The sequence below is a fragment of the Lonchura striata genome, chromosome 3, assembly GCF_046129695.1.
Source record: "Lonchura striata isolate bLonStr1 chromosome 3, bLonStr1.mat, whole genome shotgun sequence".
NCBI classification, from domain to species: Eukaryota; Metazoa; Chordata; class Aves; order Passeriformes; family Estrildidae; genus Lonchura; species Lonchura striata.
Window position 1 is genome coordinate 101,485,716 of NC_134605.1, and position 19,478 is coordinate 101,505,193.

The window sequence follows — 19,478 nt, forward strand, 5'->3', positions numbered from 1 at the left end:
ACATACAAAACACTTAAATAATTTTATACTTAAGATATGTTTGTATTGAAGTATGCATACATAGTTAGGGAAGACAAGTTAGAATATCATCATTACTCCTTAGTAATTACTTGTATATTAACGTTTTTTTAAATCACCATGTTTTTTAGGGGTTCCTCACTAAATCTTTAAGCATTTATTAGTAAGAGAATTACTGATAATTTAAGTAACAGTTTTTGCAACACTGATTTCAATGATAATAGATTATTAAAACCTTTCTACAAATACATTCCAGAATAAATTATACTGGAACAGACTTACAAAGATCAGCTAATCCAACCAGCCTCCAACTCAAAGCAAGTCCAACAATATCAAACAGCCTGTGACATGATCCAGTCAAGTCCTAAATACCTACAAAGACAGTCTCCCTGTCTCTTCTAGGTATCCACCCATTCTAGTGTTTCACTACTTTAAAGATGAAAAATGTTTTCCTTGGGTGCAATGAGAGTTTTTGATGGTGTAACATGTCTCTATTGCCTCTCGTCCTTTAACTGAGCATGTCTGAAAAGAGACTGACTCTAATTCCTCTCCTGATTTCCTCATTTGACTACTTAAAGACATGATCTCCTGTCGTCATCTCTTCTCAAGACAGACTGAACAGTTCTCAGCCTCTCTGTTAGCTCTCCATTGGACTCGATCCAGTACAGCAACATCTTTACGTGTAAGCTGGGACCTTGAAACAGAACTCATAAAAATGATATCCAAAGTTAAAACTTACCTTAACAGGGAGCATGTGCTTTGTCTCATACAAAGAACGACAGATTTTCAAAATTTCATTTCCTGTGCTCTCCTTTTCCTCAGGTGGGCACCTCTGCAGCATAAAAGTTCCCAGTTTTACCCAGGGATTACCATCTGTGCATGATCTGCCCAGTAAAAAAAGAGATGTATATAGAATATAAATATACATATACCCTTTTCTGTAGGTTGTTTCTTGTGTGTGTCTTAAAAGCACAACTTCATGAAAGAAAGATTAAAGTTTTGAGACAAGTTACAGTCCATAATGCCATCACTCTTCCAATACAACAAAGAAGTTTAAATTACATGGAATTATGATATGCTTATTACAAACCCTGAGGAATTATACACCAGATAAAGACTGATCAAATTGGAATAGCACAGGATCTTCTCCTGGCTTTACACCAGCTGATTTCCCAAGCAGAGTGGTATCAAGGGAGGGGCGACAAGAATCCAGCATTCCTAATTTTGTTTGCTTTGATCACATTCTAACAGCTTTTGTTTCTCAAGTATCTGTCTCTTCCTTCTGAGAGGAAAATATATTGTCAGATTCACATTTTAATTCTCAGGTCCAATGAGAATAAATAAAAATAAACTTTTCTCCACAGCCTATCCAAAAAGGGTATGGAAGTGAAATTACATGCATCTGAACTCTGCTAGTAGATATGGATACAGTTACATTTGGTTTACATATTTAAAATGTTCTTTTAATTTTTGCACACAGAACCTCATGCTATGTCACCATTACAGAATCAGACATAAATAGATGGCAGACAATAGATACAAGTAAATTTTATCATGCAAGATAACAAAGGCAGTGTTTACTGTGAAGCATTTTTCTGTTGATGCAACATTTTTACATTTTTTCACCTATAGCCATTATTTGGTAGATCACAGAGGTATTTTGGATACTTTTGTTAGTAATAGAGTACTGACTAGGAGTGGATGTAGTGACAAAAATGGGCAACAGAATACTTTTCACTGATAGCATAAAGCACAACACTGGAACACACCTACACTGCCATTTTTCTAATGTAAATTAAGTTGATGCATTTCAATTCCCACCTACAGTGGGCTAAAAGCATGCACAATTACAGCTTATATAATGATTGTATTAAGCTACAGTAACACAAACTCTATGTTCATCTGTGCACAAACTTAAGAAAGCACAAGAGGCATTTTAAAAATCAACCCATCAATTTCTCTGGTCAGTAATCAGCATCCCAAAGACATGGTAAACTTTCCACTTTAGCTTAAAAAAACAGAAAAACAAGAACAAAACTACAACTCACAGAGGGACCAAAAGTGGCAGTTTGGTATTATAATTTAGTGAAAACTAAGATACTCATTTAGTACATGTGACAAGAAGCAGTAAAGTGCTGTCGAAGTGCTGCTTTTCAAAGTTATTATTTTGCAGCAATTGTTAAAGCAACACATGAATAGAATTGTAAATGGAGTCTTTTAAGAGAGTCTGTTGGATTGACATACCAAGTGTCTGACAGCTCTGGAGAGGACAACCACCAGTATCTACTGTTTCATACATAAAAGCTCTCTCTGTTCATTGTCCAGTTTCAAAAGTACACACTGTAAACAAGTAAAAGCAGCCTCACACACACGCAGCTGTTATTACAGCCCAACACAAAAACCAGACAGAGAAGCTGGGAATGGGGAACTTTGAGTGCAAATTAAATAGAAGTCATTGTCTTTCTTCCTTCTGACAACTTAATTGAGCCTTTCCATCAGTCACAGTCACTGAGCACAGAGCTGTCAGAAGTCTGGCTAGGAACAGCAGAGCTCCTCCTCTCCGCTCCTTTCAACGTGATGGGTTGAACCCCAAGATTATTCAACAAACAGAACATGAGGCACTGGGTCTGTGAATTCCAACAGCAACTCCACCTCTGCCACTGGTTAAAGGGACAGCTCCTGCTCTGTGATCCATTTCTTGCTTAGAGGCACAGAGTCAAAATGAATTTCCATTTCTATAGCTGCTGCCCCCGGAGCACATTAAGAAAATCTCTAAGAATTTTCCACTAGAAAAAGGAATCAAAAATCACACTACAAACCACATAAATAAACAGAAAGATGCAAGGCCATGAAGGCTTGCCATATGCAAATTTATTTAAGAAAAGTATGTTTATACAATTTACATATATAAAGCTGTACTCATCACAATTCTTTATAACTATTTCAAATACTTCTGTGTACTATTAACAACTATCTGCTATCTCTAATTAAAACCAAAATTTAAGTTACCAAAATCTGACACCTACAGGCAAAATTCAGTTTTCTTCTCTCCTGAATTTTACTTTAGTTGCTGGGTTATAAAAATTTATTTCTCATAGTGAAAAAAAGCAATTACTTTAAAACCACACCTTAAATTTTTTTCCCAAAGCCAAAAGAGGAAAAACCGGGATTAAGACTAAAAAAGTGAACTAAAATACTGAGTCTCTAACACTGGTGTTATTTGAGTTCCAAAAGACCTTATCAATATTTATAATAAATATAAAAAATGCCTTTTGAATGTAGGCAGCAAGTTCCAAAGGACTGCAGAGCTTCAGGTAGTGTCAATAATTTTTTTTTAACACCTTTATGAAATGTTTAAAGTGACATCTGACTATGAGCCATCTGGGTGGAGAAGCATGCATGCATAACAAGGGTATGAAAATAAAATTTTAAGAAGTGTACAGCTTTGAATGCTGACTGAAACAACCATGCTACCCCTCTGTTTTCACACAGTAAACATGGCATATTATGACAAGGTGAGAATCATGCCTGTGATAATAAGTATTATTTTAACTGGAGCGTTTTAGAAAACAAAAACTCAAAAAACATTAAGTATGGACTTACTAACACAGAGGTTACAAAAGCTAAAAGCCTACCAAAAACCCCCCCAAACCTTAGTTCTTTTATTTCTCCTTCCTTTTAAACCTTTACAGAATGTATATTGTATTTTCCAGCTTTATAATAAATTTAAAACTTTAGATATTTACTGCTAGATTGAAAACCTAAGTTCTAAGTATTCACATGACTCACACTTAAATTTCCCAGTTCCTGTAATGATAGTTATATTGGCTGGAAACAATAAGCAATAATGACCCTCCTTCTGAAGGAGAGGAGGAAAAAAAGAGTAAAGAACATACAAACACGTTTATACATATAGTTTTAAATTCTTGATGCTTTCCTCTTTGCTCAAAAAAATTTGTTAACAGAATTTGCTTTAAAATGAAATTGTTGAAAATACCACAAACAAAACAGTTCCTATTCTTTATTCCCAGTCATCCTAAAGATAGGCTTTTCAGGAACAAATATACACATACACACATAAAGCCCTAAGCTGCTAAGCACAGCTCAGTTCTGTTAACGTGGAATTATGGAACTGGGGAGAAGAGGGAAGAATTGTGACTGTGTAATTGCCTAGGAGCCATAATAACTATTTTAGACTCTTTAAAAGAGTTATGATACAGGTGACCAAAGTATTTGCAGAAATTTTCATTTCCAAGATTGCTGAAGTCGAAGAGGTATCCCCCCCTCTGAAATTTAATCCATACTTAGTTGTCACTACACTTTTTTTTTTCTCTCTATTCTTCACTTTAGGAAGTCAGACTGAAGGAACATAACACCAAGATATAGATATAATTATGTAATTTTTTATGTCCTCTTCAACAGAACAGTAGGCAAAAACCGCCCATATACAAGAAGGGCTCTCCTTTTACAAACTCTTTTGTCTTTCTTTTCAACACAAAGAAAACAGATTTAGCTAACTGCAGCAGTATTTCACTTAAAAAATTTAGTTGTTGTATTCTATACTTTCAAATGTATTCTGAAAATCACAGAAAAAACCCAAAGAACTGATAAAATATAATGTAGTCTGAATGTTCCAAATTACTACTTCCAGTTAATATCCACTTTGATGGGTGCAATTCTGAAATCTTGTAATTATTTTAATCTTAAATTGTTTTGGATACTTTATTCAGAGAGAGAAAGAACAGGTAGTGGTCTAGACAAGAGAAGTGCCATTTCATGGTACCATTACCATCCCAAGCCTCCTGCAGACTGTCTGCCACATCCATCTGAACATCATCACCTTTCAGAGACCTTTCTGCAAAGTGTAACTTTGAATCCAAAAATAGTCAGAACTTTCTGTTCTTCTTCTATGGACTCTGTTTATACTGCTAAAAACATGAGCAAAACACGTAGCTTGAAAACTAAGTAGACAGAACACTCTCCTGCGCAACAGTTCAGGCAATAAAATGTTTTTCTGCCTTCCTCCATGACAGAGACTACATATGTGTATATACAGGTTTTACAAGAAACTGATTGATTCAGCTCTGCTTTAAATAAACCATTTATTCCTCCCAGTATGGCCCCTTCCAAAGGATGCACTCCTGCAAGCTAGGTTTGAATTATTTGACTGAAAACACCATGATATCAAGCAAGACTTTGAACTTTTTTCTTACATGGCTGTTTGAAGAAACACTCACCCATTGCTCCTGTCCATTGGCGGCCAAGCCTGAAGCAGCAAGACCAAGTGCTGAAACTCAGACAGACTCTGACTGGACTCCAAAAGTCCCAGGAAGAGATGGTATCTTTTTTCTTCGTTTTCAATATCTGTTATCTCTACCTGAAGGAGACAAAAACCAACCAAACAAACAAACTAAGCCAGATATTTTTTTCCCCCCCTAGAAATCAATGATTTAATAGCAATTGACAAACTATCTGTGAAGAACATCACTGTTACAAAATAATGTAGGAAACAGTGAACATAATATTCCTGTAAACCCATTTTCTTATCTCTCATTTTCAACTACATGCAAATAAAATGGGAGAACACAGAAGATGTGGGATGATTTAGATGTACATTCCTAGAACAATGTAATCTCACACAAGGACATTCTTTGATTAGTTCAGAGGATAAGATCTCTGTCTTCTTCAAACAAACAAAAATTCCTTAAATTTCTTTTTCACAATGTACAGACATATACACACACATTTTCAAAGAATTGCTATGTCCAGTGCTTTCCGAGTATGTACTACTCTCCCTCACCCATGAAAATTCAATAGTTTGATCTGAATTTACAGCACCTCATCTTTTCTCACCTAGAAAAGAGCCTTGAAAGATGCTTCTCAATTAATCTCCCAAGCAAAGAACGTTTGCTAACAATACACTATTTCTCTGCACAGGTGTTTGAATCTAAGAAAAACAAAACCCCACTGCCCTATCAGCTCCCAGACAATTCTGTCTTGGGACAAGTGCCTATCTCTGTTGCAAACCTGCAGCTTTTGCCTGGACTTGAATTCAGTCCAGTTGATGACAGGTTCTCTTAAAAATAATTACTACTTGCAGTTTCATGGTAAAAATGTGCAGGGTAAAAGGTCCGACTGTTGAAGGAAGATTGCTGTAAATGAGAAGTAACTGCTATTTAAAAGTTTGGATATCACACCAGGAGGGCTCTCACAAATGGAATAGCAATTCGCTGCCTACCTGGCAGACACAAGTTTTTAGAGTTGTTACAATAACAAAATAGCTCCCTCTGTATTATTAACACATTCTAACGCTGAACTTTTCTTCCAGAGTCCAGAAACTTTCAGAATATCAAACACTTCAGTTTCATCTTATAATTCTGCTGAAGATACACAGCATTAAATGTTAACTTTTCTGTTTCAGCCCAAGTAGTTCTAAGACATCAAAGATGGACAAAGTTTTCCTTAGCTCTACAGCTACTTGGAAAGATTAAAGATCGCATCCCAATCTCTTCAAAGTGGCTCTGATACATCAAGGGCAAATTTTCAAAAGAGGCTGGGAAACAAACATTACTGATGCATTTACTGAGTTGCCTACATAATCTGTGACTTTAAAATATTTAGTGTTGAAAAACTGCTTGCTTCTGTCTCCAGAGTGTATCTGAAAGCACCATACATTTCAGATAGTGAAAAATGTTCCCTAGATCTGTCCACTTGAAATATTTTTCTTTACTGCAAATGTCACATAGCAGACATCAGTTACCCACTTGTAATATATATACTTGATAATATATAATATTATAATACTAGATATTGAAGTGACAAGGTTGAAAAGAGAACGGAGATAAAAAGGAAAGGAAAAAAGGGATAGAAGACATTAACCTCTGAGGTTCCAAAAAATGTACCATCTTAGCAAATTAAATACTAGCTAGCCAACAGAAGCTCTCACACTGCTTACCCAAACCCTTTCTCAGAAAACTAGTTCTTTATATACTGAAACCAAGTACATACCATTCTGGATGGCCCACTGAGTGCATTTTACTATATCTTCACAAACAGCACATTACTTCAGAACAGACTAGATGTTAAAATCTTTCTAACGATAACCATAAAAATGGGAATAAATGGCAAAGACAATATCAATACATGAGGCAAGCTGTCAGAGAAGGTCCCCTACCAGTAGCAGAGGGTAGATCAGACATTCTACTCAATGTGAACTGAATTCTACAAATTATGCCTAATAATGTATCTTTACAGACATGGGTTTACATTTTTTAATGAGCTTAATTAATGTAGTACATTAATCTAGTAATCTTTGTGTTTTGGACAGCTGGATACTTGCAACATGATTGTTCAGGACAGAACACATGCTAATTCTATTGAAGTCAATCAGAAGGATCATTGTTCTATTCTCAAACGAGAGAGCATTTCTGCATAATTTCTCATGGCTTTTTTTAAAGTCACCTATGTTTCTCAGTAAGAGTAATAAAAATGAAGTGAACTTTCTATGGTCTTAATGATTTGTGGTTTTTAAGAAGATTAGTGAAAATTCACTCTTTATATGACATTTTAGATGCATGTCACTTCCATTTAACATGAAACAAGAGATTTCAGTGATAGTTCCTTGCTAGAAGGAAGCAATACCTTGAAACAGCACATAGCAATGAGGTTTTAATTAATATTTAGTATGCGTGTGTAAGTATATACATATATAGATAGATCAATCTATATAAAACACACAGAGAGAACTTAAATTTTGCTCTGTATTACTGTCTTGGCTTTCTGAGTCTGAGGGAGAGCACAGTGAGGAAGCAAACACCTCCCACAGCAGAAACAGAGCATGCGCTGTGTAAAAAGGTAGAAATTTCACCTTCACAAAGTGAAAGCTAGCTGAGATGAGTTGCTGTGGTCAGTCAAGCCTCTTATTTTGTTGTAATTATAGATTGTAAAAAATCCACTTTTAATTGAACACTCTCTTTGTATCAATTTTGGATAATCCATTCAGAAGACTCAATATTGTAACACGGTGTAATGGGACAATATCACTCTGCTTCTAATTTTTTTTTTTTTTTTTTTTTTTTTTTTTAAACAAAACCCCAAAATATCTTTCTAAACCACTCTGAGGTTGACCATGCAAAGATGTAATGAACTGCTCGGAGCCCTCTTAAAACAAGTACCTGTAAAGAACCTGTCAATAAACAGAATAATGAGGCCCACAACCAGGCATGAACTTCAGATAACCCCAAAGACATATGAAAAACAAGTGGGGAAAAAAAAAATCAAATAAACCACAAAACAACAAAAGCAAGGAAAAGGAAAGCAAGGGCATTCAGTTTAACAAGAGATTTGCTCAATTCTGACTTGATTGTCCTCAGTTTCAGGCAGGCTCCTCAGCAGTAGAACACAGCTGGCATCATGTTTCTCATTAAAAGGCTGAACAAATATTTACCACAATGGGAAAGCCAATTAGAGGAATTAATTGAAGAAATTATACTCATGAGAGATTATAAAACAAAATACAAATTAAGTAAAGCCAAACCTTATGTTAAACTGCAAAAACATACAATTTCATTACTGAGGACTACAAATGTTCAGAATAGAGAATATACAAACATCTGCATATGTTAATGTTCCTTCAAAAAATCATACAGGAAATTTACAAAGCAATATACTGGCTACACAAACAGCATGAGTGTGTCATAGCCTATGAGAGATTCAGCATGGAATTAAAAACTCTGCACTTAAAATTTCTCCTGAAATAAATCCAACTTTTCTGCCTTATGATCAAATCCTTTGGACTTACCTTAAATCTTATAAGACTCTTTCCTCACAGATTAGATCCTATTAGATGCCCAAAATGTTGAAGGCACTCAGTCTATAGACTTTCAATGCACAAAGTTTTGACTCATGTTGTTCTACAGATTTGTTATTGCTTCATACTCATCACCTGTGGTATGGATGAAGGAGTCCAAATAGGAAAAGTTGCCTCCTAAGTTAGTTACATAGCTTCTGGAAACCTACAGTTTTAGAAAAACTGTAAGATGATGAAATTGAAGAATGATAAAATTAAATAAAACTCTGGAAATCATACATGACTGATAAAAAAAAGCCTTTGGCATGGCAGAGGAGTGAGATAATGTACCAAACTAAACCACTCCTGAAATCATAGTTTAAAATCAGTATTTACAGCAACTTAGGAATGTTGCTGTATCTGAACTGCATCCTTAAGTTATAGATATCCACTAATGTAATGGTCTCCTGATCCAACAGGACAGACACATCTGATAGACTTGTAAATGCTTTATTGCTAAAGCTATTTAATTTGACAATTTAGTGCTGACTGACTTGGTTGATGATGACTTTTTTTCTTTTGTTTGAAAAAAATAGAAATGCCAATAAAAAGATCCAGTCAATTCAACTCTCTCCTTCCTCTGAGATAAAAGAAAAATGCAATTTTTGTATGAGAATGGTAAGCAGGAAAACCAATGCAGACTCCAACCTCCCTCTGCCCACTGGTATCTATTCTGCAAATTCCATTTTTACTGTGTTAGGGTGACAGAGCCACAGCTTTCATCAACATATTTTGCTGACTACAAAGGAAATAAATTATAAGGATGTTTATAAACGAAACCAGAAAAATATTTTCACTGTAATTGCTTGTTTATTGAGAAAACCTATATCCATGCTTAAAAGCAACTCCCTGTCCTCATGGCAGAAAAATTTGCCGTTACCAAGGAATGCAACTGAAAACTTACTGTTTTACATGATTATAAAATTAATTTTATTACATCTACCAGATGGTAAATGTAAGTATTTCAAAATGTGTTCATGTTCAACACTGCAGCATAAATTTGAATTAAAATGGCATTGAAAATAGAAACACTAAGGAGGCATTTGACTGGTCCCTTATTGCTACAATAGACAATTCTTCTGCCATTTCTCAGAATGTTCTTGTAAAACGCTGATTTTATATATCCCCCCACCCCCCTGCCCAAGTTGTAGTGGTAGAGAATTTATCTAAGCTGCATCTCAAAATAATAGGCAGATGTGACATCAAAGACTTTATTCAGATTTGAGATAGGGAACACTGATGCTAAAACTTCCTTCCACTCATTAGACAGGGCTTAACGTGGTTTATAAACAACTAAAAGAATTGGTAGCAATTTGACTGCATTCCTGTAATTGCCATCTTGATGTGCTGTTCATGGCTCAAAAATTCAACAGCCTTGCCTCAAAGAGTTCACAATCTGATTAACTAAATCAGCAAAGAACTGTCCTTCCTATACAACAGGCCAGTAGGGTTTGGTCACTGAAGAAAGTAGTCCTTCCACTTTGTACATCAGGCTGTTATCTGTTATTCCCTGCTCTGCTGGTATCTATGGAGCTACTTAAAGTCTGCACAAATATAAGCTACTGAAACCCACCTCCAGTACAAGGCTGCAAAGTTAAATGCTTTTTACAAAGGACATATAAACTTACAAGTTAAATAAAAATTTTAAAGTCAATTATTCCCAATATGAACACAAATATCAAAAATCAGTCAAAAAAATAAACCCCAAAACAAAAAACAAACACTATACAACTACTTCTGAAATTGCATAGCTACTGACTCTGCACATGTAAAATGAGGAGCATTTAAAGGCTATTATTTATTTCATTCTCTTCAAACTGTTTCAAGATATTAGAAATCCTATCAGCTTTGATGTTACACACATCATATACTTGTGAAACAATGCAAAACCACAAGCACATATTAAACATCTTATTCAAGATTTTCACATGCCAGAGCAACAGAAAACCCTTTTTAAAAGCAAAAGCACAAGTGCTATACTCTGCAACATACTACCAGCACCCCACCATTTCTAAACTAGGGCTTCTTTTAAAAGAATCCAAATTAAACACCTTGTAAATTGTGATTGAGGGGAAAATCCTCCAGGACACAACATGGTTAGGCTGGGGAGAGTAGTAACAGGCCTGATACAAACATATTGTATCATTCAGCCACTGGTCCACCAGCATATGGGCAAGGGCACACAGGATGGAGAAAGTCAAGGGCAAAGGACTTTAACTGTCAACTTTAAACAGGCTGCTTTGACCTTACTTTCTCCATCTACCCTAGTTCACATTTTGATAATTATACTTTCAATCCATTTTGGTAAATGGAAACTTATGTGGTAGGATGTCACAGGTAAGAAATGCAACTTTTAAAGAACAGTTCCATTGGCCCTACAAAATGCTCCTGTATAGTAACAGGATTTAGCTCTTGTTTAATGAAAAAACACAGCAGCTAAAATATGATCCAGTTTACTGTAGATTAAATTCCCTTGCTTGAAAGCAGCTTTTTTTGAAGCTATGTTTATCCCAGTCAATGCAAAGCAACAGTTTTATTATGGAATAGTTACTTAAAAACAACAAAACCAACCAACAAAATATTTGAAAAATCCCCAACCACATTCCAAGGACTGTGTCAGGGAGGTTTAGGCTGGATATTAGGAAAAGGTTCTCCACCAGGAGGGTGGCTGGGCACAGACTCCTCAGAGAAGTGGTCACAGCATGAGCCTGACAAACTCAGAAGTATTTGGACAGTGCTCTCAGGAACGTTTGACACCTGGGGTGTCAAAACAGGAGCTGGGCCAGGAGCTGGACTCATTGATCAGGGGCTCTGACCTACACTGAAAGCCACCAAAACTGTCTGACAGATCAGAAGGAAGTGTCTGCTATCAAAACTACAATCTTAGAGCAATCAATTCAAAATTCAAACTGAAGTCAAGGGTTTTGCATGAACAAACTCAGTGCCTTATATCCCAGAGGAGGAAGTCAGACGTTCTTGCACTTTCCTGAGAGCTAGGCTTCACATATTAAAACTATTATTGAATTTTGAGCACATATGCAAGCCTGCTGCATGCAGAACCTAAAGAGATGCACATAATAGCACAGGTAAAATCCTGCTCAAATTAAAGCCAGTGTACAAGATAAGCAAGTTATGGGATTCAAGTTAAAAAAACAAATCAACAAGAAGCCTACTAGTGATGAATCAAACTAAGGCTCAGCCACATGTTGAGTTATTATAGAAATACCCAAGAACTTTTTTCTTCTGAAGTGATTTATATATTGTTTAATTCCTTATCTGCTTCACATGCAGCTCGCTAAGAAATGCATATAGATTCAATAAACACAAATGTGTTGCCTAATGCATAAAAATGAATAACTTGTAACTTGTGCAGAAAATAAAATCCACTGATTTGTATTCTACAGCAGACTATGTCCTAATCTGCAAGTACATTTCAGCACAGAGAAAACCTCTTAGGACAGTACATAGATATTGGTAGGGAGAATAAGGGCAAATAATGAAAAAAAAGGATGCATTTGAAAGACTCCTATAGCTAGATAGCTGGAACTGAAAGAGACAGGACTAATATACGTTATTTAAATTGTATATTGACTAGGTGTGTGTTAATATGTAAAAATTTGGATGCAAACACCTGAGCAACATGAGGGACTCACAGACATGTTAAATAATCTTTTTTGTGTATACCCCAACTACTAATCACTGTTTTGTAATTCAGAATTTATGTATTATATAAATACTCTAATAGAGCAGACAACAATATTAGAAGTTACAGCCTAGAAATTACAAGATTTTAATCTTCAAATATTTAAGCTGTTAACTCAGCATCAGCCATTTCCTTCATACCATACACAAGTGGTTTTTAATTTACCCTTCTAATCACCACTACTATCAAGCAGCAGTGCATCCAGAAGCTCACAGTATTCATCCCTATGTATAACTGCTGTCTTGATAGCCAAAGTCTGCAATTCTTGCTAATAGAACAAAATTATTTTAAAAGCAGTTTACATGTAAGTGAAACATTTTCAAAATTAGCACTTCCCAAATATCTTCCTGCAAATAGGCAGGACTGGAAAAGTTGAAGGTATATTTCTAAAAGGAAAGACTCCCACTAAACTAACATACTGTTTTACAGGAACAAGAGGTTGCTGATGGAGGTTGTTGACTCCAATTTCAAGTAATATTTCAGTATTAATCTTTCCAGATAAAAAAAGGAAATGTGTATTTTTAATGAAAAATTCCTTCATTGTTTATCCATATTTATGACCTAGGCCAGGAGCAATTAAAATACCAGGTGAAAGGTTATCACAAATTTATTTAAGCTGTAAATACTGAAATAAGTGAGTAGCTCTGTTGCAGCCATAAAAATAATCTGAGTAGCACAAGCAACATCCCACACCTGTCACACCAAATGGTGTTAACAGAAGCACTGTAGTTGGTGGTTTTCCTTTTGATTTGGTGTAGCTGATGTCCTAACAGTCACAGACTTGATAGCTGGGTCCCTGGGTAACAATAGCAGCAATGTGGATAAAGAACCCCTCACTCTCTCAATCAATATGAAATATCACAAATTCCTATAAAGTACTATTTTAAGAATACCTGAGTGAGGCCCCTCCAATGATACAGAGTTTGTAGACCTCTAAATAAGAATTGTCAACTAGCACAATGGCTGATGACACAAAAAAACTGTTTAGAAAAAAGGATAGCATCTACTGTCACAGTTATTAATAAAAAAATACTCATTTAAGATACTAACACAATAATGCCTAAAGAAAATCAGTTTTACAATTTACTTGTATTTTCAAAGAGCTTACAACAACATTCCTGACTAGAAATACTGAAGAACAGAATCTACTAAGAGGAAAAAATCCAAAAAATATAAACCAAAAAACAAACCCAACAAACAAACAAACAGACAAAAAAACAAAAAAAAACAAACATCCGTTTATGACCAAATAGTAAAGGTAAAAAGGTAAAAAAGTAGAATTTCTCATGGGTTTATGGCTGCTTCCTTGTTTATATAAACTATATTTTGGGGAGACTGCAAGCATTGAACAGACCAAAATGCAGATAAATTATTGTCAAGCCTAGTTTATGTCAAAAGAAATTTCTAATAGACTCAGAAAAAAAAGTCTAGGGTAAGTAACGACTATATGATGGCAAATAAAATCTAACAATGGTAACACTACTGCAGTTTAAAATATGCTACTTTAGTCTAATCAAGTCAAAACAGTAACCTGAGTCACACTGAATGAAATCCAGAGATCTCTGGTTGATGTACAGATGAAATTAAGAGAACAATCAAGGTATTGGGAGGCATAACCATGGACTGGTAATTTCCACAAGACAGCATATTCACTTCTCCAGTTACCTTTCTCAGGAGGTGTACTACATATCACAGTGGGCTCTGAGCTAGAGGAGAGGAAATTTACAGAGAGAAAAATCTGTGGAGGAGGTTGTGTGATTGGAATTGGTTACTGAGAGTAAACAACAGAATAAGGGAAAAAGTGTAGTCAATAGAGAATTTGATTTTCTGGATTTTAATATCCTAAAAAAACCCCACAGAATTTAACAAATCACATAAAAGTTAAGTGATAGAAGCACAGAATGGTTTGAGTCAGAAGGGACCTTAGAGATCATCCAGTTCCAACACCCCTGACATTGGGACATTGGGCAGAGACACCTTCCACTAGACCAGGCTGCTCAAAGCCACATCCAATGGCCACTCCCAGGGATGGGGCATCTACAATTTCTATGGACAACCTGTTCCAGAGTCTCACCACCTTCACAGTAAAGATTTTTTTTCTACCACCTACTTTAAACTTTCTTCCAGTTTGAAGCCATTCCCCTTTGTCCTGTCACTTCAGGCTCCTGTAAAAAGTCCTCCATCTATTTTGATGGCTCCTTCCAGGTGCTGGAAGGCCACATTTAAGTCATCCCAGAAGGTTCTCTTTTCCAGGCTGAACAATCCCAACTCCCTCAGCCTTTCCTCAAAAGAGAGGTGCTCCTTCCCTCAAATCATCTTGGTGGCCTCCTCTGGACTCACTCCAATAGATAAATAGCCTTCTGCTCATGGAGACTCCAGGGCTGGGTGCAGCACTACAGGTGGGGTTTCATCAGAGCAGAGGGGAAGAATCCCCTCCCTCCCCTGCTGTCCACAGAGCTTTGGATGCATCCCAGGACACACTTGTCATTCTGGGCTGGAAGGGCACATGGCTGGGTCATGTCCAGACTCTCACCCACAGCACCCTCAAGTCCTTCTTGGTCAGGCTGCTGGATCTGTTCATCCCCCAGCCTGCAGTGACACCAGGGGTTTCCCCAGTCCAGGTGCAGCACCAGCAAATGGTCTTGTAGAAACTCATGAGACTCCCATGCGCCCACTTTTTGAGCTTGTCCAAGTCCCCCTGGATGGCATTCCTCCTTCACAAAGTTTCAGCGTGTTTTGTGCTCAGTGATGCATGGTATGTACTAATGCTGAAAATTTAGGCAAGGGGTATCCAGGCTGAATCACAGCTTACCCACCAATTTCTTTGAAATGTAGTAACAGAAGTCTGATTATATTGCTAATAAACTCTTAATTTTTCTGAAACTGGGATTAAAACTGAATATACACTGTTTCAAGCATTCTGCACTTAAACCTTCATTACAAAAGACCAATCAGAGAAAGTGAATGATCCCCCATCAATCCACTCCAGAGCATTCTTACCTTCCTCTGAAGTAACTGCTACTGGTCACAGAGCACTGCAGTGCCCAAGGCTCAATTCAAAACTTGTGTGTACTCATGCTATATTGCTTTTCTCTCCACTTTGTTTTATCTGCTAAACTTGTGTAGTTAATGGAAAACATTTCATTTGCATCTAAAAGTATTTAATTAATCATACACACTACAATTTATGTTCCCCGGAAAAAAAAAAATTCACATGTTTTCATATGGATAAATTGCATCTTCAAGGAATGGAAATTAGTGGTTTAAAATATTAATTAAAACTTAAATTAAATTTCGTAAGCTTAATTTTTATGCATTACCAGCAGAGAAACAATGTCTCTAGAATTATAAACAACATCATAACAAATTTACTCAGACTTGAGAGGAACATAAATCTTTCTTCTATTTAAGCATTTTTCACAAATATAAGATGGCTGAGGATAAAACAGATACAGCTCTTTCAGTTGTGTTTTGCCAGATCAAACTAAACACAGGTCATTGCTACCTAATAAACGGCTTCAGCAAAATCATTTCTCATGTTTAAATCTCTGACATGAGAAGAGGAAATGGGAAAAAGCTGAAAATCACTGGACACTGGCATTCCCATTGAGGCCATTCTCAAGGAACTAGTATGAAGAAACACTATTTTTCATTAACATATATTTAATTGCACATTTTTCATTAACGGGGAAAAGACTAACAAAGCAGCAATGGAGTCTTGACAGTTACCCAAAGTTCTCAGAAAGTCAATGCAGACATTACTAAGGTTGCTGAGACACAAGTTTGCATCAACTGCCATGTAGGCAGGAAGGAAAATGTTTTGTGCACATCCCATACACACAACACCAATTAATCTATCAAATTTTCAAAGCTAAACTTTAGGGGGAAAAAAAAGAGAAGTGCCCAAAGTTAGAATTTTAAATCCTTAACAGACATTCCTTCCAATTTTCAAAAACATTAGCCCTCAGCTCTCTATACCCAAGATCATGAAAAAAGCATAATATAACAATATGAAGGGGAAGGCTAAATGAGATTACCTTCTGTAAATTACAAAGCTATTTGCATTTAAGTGGCATGCAAGTAGTAATTACATTTTGCATTTGCATAATAATGAAACAATCCTTTTAAGAAAAGGTGTGTCTTGTAGAAGCTTCACAATTAATAACTTCCTATATGAAAGTAAGCCTTGGTTTACTTCCAGAAGCCTTGCTAGTGCCACTGTAACTTCCTGGGGCAAACCCTACTAATTTCTCTAACCCTGCCTTGTAACTGGTCACAAGTTATTTCACCACCTATGCCTTGTAACCGGTCACTGAGCTGAACAGTTAACTACACAGACACAACCTGTTAGCTGGCACTTCAGGCTTGTTAGACACTACTGAGTCATTACAGACTATATTTTATATTATTTGAAAAGAAATGGATTTTCCATCTTAGATTAATAAAGATAAATCTTGATACTAACATTCTAAATTATGTCTTTCTTCCCCCTCCAACAATTTTTAATATAGAAAAAGTCAGTATTTTTACCCATATTTTTCATGCACCAGTTAACTAGAAAATTACAGAACCTGAAGAGCTCAGATAAAATTCATCAAGGGGATTAAAACAAGGCATGCCTCCTCCTCCTCCATAGCGTGGGATGCTACTGGAATGTGAATTAAAGACTCTCAAGCCTTTGAAAAATGAGGACCTCTGAATTTTTAATTTTGTTAACTAATCATTAGAGAACTGGAAATCACTGTGTTTCTGAGTGTTTGATAGGTAGCTGTTTCCATGAAGTATATTTTTAATTTTGTAAGAGTTGGCCTGTTTCCCAGCACACTGATTTGTGGGACCACTACTTACAGCACCTAGAGCATAATTAAATATTAAGTCCCTCCTTGATGTATGCAAAGCCTGTCTAAGAGGATTAGCAGACACACTGAGGGTGGCTTTCACACGTTTTCTGGTAACTGAACACTGCAATATCATTAAAATGATCTTTATTAAATAGAAATCCACATTCATACCTTATATCTGCTGTCTCTTTTTGCACCAAGGATTGGTATAGGAAAACAGGGATCCTCTAAAAGCATGTAAGGAATGCCACACAAGTAATAATACAACAGTCTGGAAGCAAGATAATGAGTACATTTTTGACCTATTTGCAATCTAAAGTTCATTAAAAAGCCCTGAAAACCAACAACATTTAAACACATTCCTATAAAATCTAAACCCAGCATTCAATCCACAGCCCCTTCCCTCCCCACTTATTTTAAATGTGATCATTTTTAATTATTTTGTTGGATGAGAAAGGATGACCAAATTAATAAAGGTGTATGTGATGCTAGAGAAAGTGATATCTACAGACAAAGCAGGCAGATTCCTCCTGTCTACTTCTTCATCCAGGATTACTCAGCAACCTGATTAAACTTCTAAGTTGTCCTTCAATACTCCCTCCTGTAAAACAAGGCTGCTTTTAAAAGTCTTTGTACCTGAAGTGTGAACTTGCACCAGAAAATTGTGCAACCATAATGCTCTGCCAAAGTTCATATAGAAATCTCTCTCTGCCTTTCACCAGCCATGTAAGCACTGACTTCTGCAGTCTCCCTGTTCTGCTAACATATCTAAGGACTGGGAAATGTATCGTTTTCAATCTGCTATTTTATGATGATGTTTTCCTTGTTTGTTAATTCACAAAATATGCAAATTTAGTAAGACCTCAAACAAGGCCATCACTTGCTTTTCTAGTATGAGTTTGTAAACTACGATTTGGAATCAGCTGATTAAACAAAATAAATACATCTAAGATCACTTATTTATTTTCTTGGACAGTTATGAAGAACTCTGAATTTCAGTGACAGGTATCTAATAGACAAACCAACATAACTCTTCTGTCTAAATAACACATTATTTACGTAGCACAAAATATTTGCAGAAAAGAAAGGGTTCTTATCAACCACACTGAGCTGGAGCTGACATGAAAATGATAACAATTTTTAATATATTCCAAGAGGACTCTTATAATTGCACACTGTAGCAGAAATTGAGGTGCATAAACAATGATTTTTATGTATGTACATTTAAGCACTGCTTTCATGTTGTTAAGCATAAAAGCTATTTCTATTATTAGCTAAATAATATATATACAGAGAAATTAGTATTACAGTGTTGTGTACATACTTTCATACAGTTATCTCTGAAAGGTTTGAGATTATCTAATGTATTATTCAAACTTAATTACATCTTCTTGTACTACTTGCCTACTCATCAGTGCTGAAGCACTGAAGTGATCAGCATCTCTGTGATGAGCAGATGAACTGTTGCTCAGTCAGTACAAACTTCTTCCCTTGCAAAAAGAAAACCAGGCTCTCCTGCGTGAAACTAGGAGTATTCTAAAAATCCTTTCAGGAAACAGAAAGTAACTGATTTTATGGAGAGGCCTGAACAGGCTGGAAGATTGAGCCAGCAAAATTTGCACAAGGTTTAACAGCTGTACTGCACAGCTGGAACAGCACAGGTGGAGATAGCACAGCTGTGGCTGTCTCAGCTCTGCTGCAGGAGCCCTGGGGCTTCTGGTGGGCAGTGAGCTAGACATGAGCCAGCAGCATATGAAATGCATTCACTTAAGTCCTAAAATTTGGTTTTGTAATCAAATGGATGGGTGTTCCTTTTTCCAAAGTTATACATCCTGAATTACGAGATTACGGGAGAAAAATAAAAGTTTAATAAATATTTAAGGTAAAATCACAAGTGTAATGGATCTCATAAGACTTCTGTCAAATATAGGTTCTTTTTCTTTCTTCTACAAACATGGCTGAGAGCTAGTATCTGTCTGTATCTTTTTTCTTAAGACATACTCTATTTGAATGCTTTATAATTGGAAATGATTTTGAATTGGAAAGCATGCCACAAGCAACACAAGTA

General features: G+C 36.1%; 1 protein-coding gene across 1 annotated transcript in view; it reads right to left on the minus strand.

Moving 5' to 3' along the window:
* Positions 1 to 19,478, minus strand: part of NBAS (NBAS subunit of NRZ tethering complex) — a 155,402-nt gene that overhangs the window by 13,968 nt on the left and 121,956 nt on the right. The window contains exons 49-50 of the mRNA XM_021525380.3: positions 5,256 to 5,395; positions 758 to 902 (exon numbers count right to left, since the gene is read on the minus strand). Of these exons, the coding sequence (XP_021381055.2) occupies positions 758 to 902; positions 5,256 to 5,395 (285 nt within the window). The remainder of the gene's footprint in view (positions 1 to 757; positions 903 to 5,255; positions 5,396 to 19,478) is intronic.